Source organism: Miscanthus floridulus, chromosome 16, assembly GCF_019320115.1.
Source record: "Miscanthus floridulus cultivar M001 chromosome 16, ASM1932011v1, whole genome shotgun sequence".
Taxonomy (NCBI): Eukaryota; Viridiplantae; Streptophyta; class Magnoliopsida; order Poales; family Poaceae; genus Miscanthus; species Miscanthus floridulus.
The window spans coordinates 69,018,529-69,024,507 of NC_089595.1; the positions used below are offsets into that span (position 1 = coordinate 69,018,529).

The 5,979-nt window shown below is 41.2% G+C and overlaps 1 protein-coding gene across 1 annotated transcript; it reads right to left on the reverse strand.

The window, feature by feature from the left end:
- Positions 1-4,085: 4,085 nt before the first annotated feature.
- Positions 4,086-5,327, reverse strand: LOC136510794 (uncharacterized). Its single transcript, XM_066505132.1, is given in 1 exon segment — positions 4,086-5,327. A coding segment is annotated over 1 exon segment (1,212 nt). The 5' UTR covers positions 5,298-5,327.
- Between the last annotated feature and the right edge of the window lie 652 nt (positions 5,328-5,979).

Below are 5,979 nucleotides of genomic sequence, written 5' to 3' on the forward strand. Positions count from 1 at the left end.
TAATCATTTGAAAGCTATGTTGTTTTCCCTTAACCGGTTTTGAAACTCAAACTTTACTATTATTTGTGAACCCATTTGTAATATTATTTCCGCTGCAATTCTATGTATGTGATGTGTATTTGCTTAATCACGCGATGTTGGTTATGAAGTTCATTTACCGAGGTCCTTCGTGACACTCGTGGATTACCGGGTTTACCGTACTTATCTTGTATAAATTGGACGATTCTATCACAACAGTGACCCTATCTACTGTAGTTTCTGTGGAGCATATGTTAGTATAGAACCATAGGTAAAAGTTCTCTTGCAATCTACGTACTATAATGAACACAACGTACAATGAAATAGGTTGTTGTGATGAACTGGTGACCAGCAGAACTATTAGCAAGAAAATAGAGAAGAAATACCTTATCTTTTAGTCATCTTTGATGCTCTCTGGAAGCAAGCATTTGATGATTATATCAGCTCATCCAGGGGCAGAGCCGGGGCCCATGCTAGGCATGTTGCAGCAACATGGATACTCCCAATTTATCTCACGTAAATATATGTAAGGTTTTAGGCCCAGACCGTTATAATTTTGTCCAAATTCAGCTAGCACAGTACCTATCCTGGCGCAGCCCTGTGTGGAAGCCATTTCTGGCTCCATCTGTGCAAGGAAGAATGGGCATTAACGAGCCGGACACACTTGCTGAGTACTGGTCATGCTAAAGTATTGCTTAGTGCTTGTCCAAATCAATCTAGACATTACACCTCAACAGATATTATCATCAGCGTTAGAATGTGAACCTTGCAAGCTATAGCACACCTACCTAAACTAGAAACACTAACAAGACGGATTATCATCATGGAAATTATTAAACAGAAAAGGGAATAAAATTATCCAATCAATTTAACAATCCAAGGAGGATCCACCAAACAATATTATTCTAGAAAAAATGGGAATGCATTTTGCTCTCTCTCTCCGTCTAGAAATGATAAGCATATTAGACTGGAGGAAAAGTCAAATTTTACAAAGTTTGACCAACAATTAGTCAAACTATGTGCAGGTTTAGAGCATAAAACTTACATCAATAGATTTGTATTCAAAGTGGCTCTAAGATGATATTGATTCTTTAGCAATTGACTACATAGTATAAGAGAAACTGCGGGTCAAAATCTATTTTGTATGACTTTTCCTATGATCAAATACGCCTATCGTTTAGGGAGTATTTTAGACTTTCCCGCCCCTTTTGCCCTACCATTCGAAAAAAACTTCCTGCAAAATCCTAAACCATGTGCTTCTATTATCTTCTGTTTCCAAATAATATGCCATGGTCACTATAGAAATTATATTCAGATCAAGAAAAGATCTGTTGTACTTAAAATAGAATAATATCAATTAATCATCAGATTCAGCGTACTTTTGAATTCATGCTTGCTTTGATCACATTGTATGGAAGGTTAACCTGGTATGTATGTGAACACTCTGTGGAGACTGGAGAAATGGCTTCATAGTGATTGATAATGCAAATCATCAGAAGGGAAAAAGTCACGAACAGGGCGCTCTGCATTTTCTGACAACTTTTTAGTTCATACCTTCAGCATTCCGTACAGATACCAGCAGAGGTGCATCAAGTATGTAACATTGACAATATATTAAATCTCAACTTTGCAGACAAACTCTGTAATTAAGAACCAAAACAGAAATAGCATTTCATTTTAGTTCTTTACTATGCACTACAATGTATCATAAAGGAAATAGTAGTGCTTCACTGCTTCCTGAACATGACATCAATTGGCTGAAATCAGTCCTTGTCAAGAAACCTAAAATTGATTGTGTACCAAAAGGGTAGCCCGGGGCCATAACTACTATTGGTGATTGACAACATTCAACTGGCCAATGGGGAAGGTCTGATTCACCTTATCCTTTCCTGCAGCAGCTAAAAGGGGTAATAAACATATAGAGAAATATTGTGATCACGCGTGCTGATGGCTATATGTCATGAATGGTCTTTGAAATGTGTTCGATCATGGCTTATCTAGACAAATGAAGTCACAAAAAAGTAGTCTGTCATATCAGTGCCCTGAAGTGTGTCTGTATGACTGTGCGGTGTAACTCCATGGAAAACAATCATTGTACCCACTTAGGCATCGATAAAAATGCCGAAGTCTTGCACTAGCCTTAGTGATTATAGAGCAATTGTTGTGGGCTGCCATTTGGATAATAGTTGCCAAAAAAAGCACATGGAAAACTGCAGATGTACCTGACATTCAGAACCTAAGAGATAGTGGTCAAGTCAGATCATGTAAGGGAAATGTCACCAATGTAAATGGGAGTAGTTAAAACTCAGCAATGCACTAATTTTGGACTGCTGTTGGCATTGGAGACACTGCGACACAAACGGCTAGCTCGCTCTGGTGTGTCCAGCGAGCCCAATGTACCATACATGTCCACTACCATGTCTTCCTCCTACTGTTGTTAGCATATATGGCAGCATAGGCATGATGTAGTCTTCCGAAGGATTGTATCATCTTTGGCTCGACTACTGCTTGGCTGCATGGGAGATGCACGGCTGTGGAGCTGCCACCTAGCGGCTAGCGCTGCAACATCACTACATAGCTGATGCCAGCCTACGAGTTAATCAACCCCGAATCCAAAAATGTAGAACCTTTGTGTGGCCAAGAAATGAATTTCAGGTGGTGGGGAGCAACAACCCCCTACCACCCCCATGCGCATTAAACTCAGAAATAAGATATGTTCAATCTAAACAAATGTGTGTATCTTTGAAGCAATGCAAGATAATTAAAACTCCAGGATCAGAACTGAAAATCTTTCTTATTAATTGTGGTTTGTGGACTAACACTAAACCAGTCAATTACAAGCATTTGCCGACCAAAATGGAGCACCCATAGGCCATAGGCTGAACTGGATGTAGCTGACCACAGTTCCAATCCCCTCCGCGTAGTTTTGCGGGTTTGCGCTTCAACCTAGCCTGCAAGCTAAGCCGGCCACACGCACACAACTATTGTCCATTGACGCGAAACGCGCGGCACAATTTTCCTGACCCCCGCGTGTTCACCTGAGGAAGAGGAACCCCTCACTACGATAAGCATCGCGCAGAACCGAGGCGTACGATCGTGCGCCGCGGAAGGGAGGATGGCGGAGGGAGCTCACCTGGTGCTCGACGAAACACCGCCGCGCTGCCGGCTGAGGCGGCGGCGGCGGCTCGGCGTCAGGGTTTCAAATTGAAAAAAGCTGGGAGGCCGACCCGGGCCGGCGACGGCCGACGGGGCAGGCGCAGACTTTCTTGTGACTCCTGCCTCTGGGCCGCGGCCTTAAAAACGATTTTAATTTTCTATGGATGATTGAATAAAGTGAGTGTCATTGTGACTTGGTTCTTGTTGTAACTTGTGTTGTGTTATTTAAGGGCACTCCCAACCCAGACTCTACCCATAGAGTCTTAACGTCCAAGACTCTATCACAAGAAACCATAATCCCCAATGTAGAACTTGTAATAGTAGTTTCTATAGATAAAAACATTTATTACTCAACACAAAGAAAGGTGATCAGTTGTGGCATAAACTATGTGACCCACACTACACCTCTCAACAATATCACCATCCGCATATATGATATATATCATCAGAAGCAATATGTGAATGAACCCAACGCATACAATATATCAGTTAGCCGACAAAGATACTCTACACAGAACTTCAACGAAAGTTTAGATAAGCTAGCCACGAGTCATCCATTACAATAGCAATAAGGATAGAAATATAGCATGCACCATGACCGAGACTGACGTCCATTACAATAAAAACAGAAATATAGATAGGAAAACTAAAATAATTAGATAATAGTATTTAGATAATCTCCAGCCGTGGCTTCAGAAGTCTTCCTGCCTACAGAAAACAATCCACCATCCTCCAGATAGAAGCCATCAACACTTTTATGCCCTGATCATCAACATGTAAAATAAGATGAGATAGTAAATAAACAACTACGTAATAAGAAAAAGAGAGATGGACAGAACTATTGTGACATAGTCATATGAAAGTATTCATGTAACAGGGTAGTATATAATATATAAATTTAATATTTCTACCTAATTAGTTCGATTCCTGAACTTTTGCCGGATGTGATCAATCAAATCAGATTGTAGTTGCCTATGAGCTTCATGGTCACGAATCTCGGTATCTCTCTGTAGTACCTCCTCCATCGCCGGATCATGTCCTTGAGTGATTGTAGATGGTTGAACAGTAGACGTGGTTGCTTCCTCGTTCAAGTCAAATGAATCGTCCTCTATATCCTTCTCGTCCTCGATTATCATGTTGCGAAGAATTATACAAGCTAACATGATATTCTCAAGATCCCCTTGTTCATATAGACGTGCTGGCCGACGCAAAATGCAAAAACGAGATTGTAAAATCCCAAATGCACATTCAACATCTTTTCTTGCCCCCTCTTGATGTTCTGAAAACAGCTTGTGCTTAGCTGATTGTGGTGCATGTATGGACTTGACAAAAACAGCCCACTCTGGGTATATTCCATCTGCAAGATAATAAGGTTTGCTATATTACCTTCCATTCACAAAGTACTACACCTGGGGAGCTTCTCCTCTTAACTGATCGACGAACAAAGTAGATTGATTAAGCACATTAATGTCATTGTTGGACCCCGCCACTCCAAAGAAAGCATGCCATATCCATCTGTCATGTGAAGCAACAGCCTCTAGAATGATTGTTGGCACACCTTGATCACCACGGGTATACTGTCCCTTCCATGCATACGGACATTTTTCCCAATGCCAATGCATACAGTCAATGCTCCCTATCATGCCAGGAAAACCACGACGCTCACCGATCTCCAACAATCGTTCCACATCTTGTACTGTGGGGCGTCTCAAGTACTCTTCACCGTATACTTCAATGACTCCCTGAACAAACTTTTTCAAGCACTCCACACCAGTACTTTCTCCCATCTTCAAGTACTCATCTAGCTGGTCTACAGAACCACCATATGCTAATTGACGGATCGCTACTGTACACTTATGAACTGGTGAAAACCCGGGACGATTCAGAGCATCCAATCTTACGGTGAAATAATCAGACCACCCACTCAAGGCCTCAACAATCTTCAGAAAGAGGGGTCTCCTCATCCTAAATCTTCTACGAAATTGTGTCTCATTGTAGACTGGATTAGGAGAGAAATAGTCATCCATTAGTTGCTTGCTGGCTTGTTCACGAGGCATGTCCACATATCGCCTAGGACCACACCTACTTCTTCCACCTTGTATGACATCAGCAATGGACTGCATCTCAGCTACTATATGATCGCCCAAATCATCTAGAATTTCTTGCTCTTAAAGATAATTATCCATGGAGTACAGATCAGCAGGGTCCATGCTATCATCTCCATCCATGGCAGCAAAGGATAGCAGCGGGTAGCGGAGAAGAAAGGGAAGCAGTAGCAGCGTGTAGCATATAAGAAAGGGAAGCGGTGACTACAAGGTACCATGGCTGTGCTATATATAGTCACAATTGTCGTGGTTGTATGTTTTCCCACTTGCATGCTATTTCAGTTCACACTTGAATGCATTATAGTTTCACGCTAGTGGGTGTTCACAGGAATTAAAATAGCACTGGTCATAGGAAATAAAAGGATTTCAATTACCTTGCATAAATCAATTCCATGAAAATTAGAAGACCATTAGTTACCATTCAGCTACTACATAATCAATTCTACAAAATTACAAATCCATCAGTTAACACTTCGAAGCAATTAATATATATGCAAATTAAACAAGGGTTGACTGCAGTCATACCTTAGGAAATAAAGTAAGTCTTAGGCTCTCCAATGCCTTGTTTCTCTTAGCCAAAGCTTCTGCATTAAGCTGATCAGTAGGCGCAAGCAATAGCTGTGTGTAAGTTTCTAGCATTTTGCACTTAGTTTGTTCATGAGCTACTTCATGGTTAAGCCTAGCTGCTTCGATCTTCTTA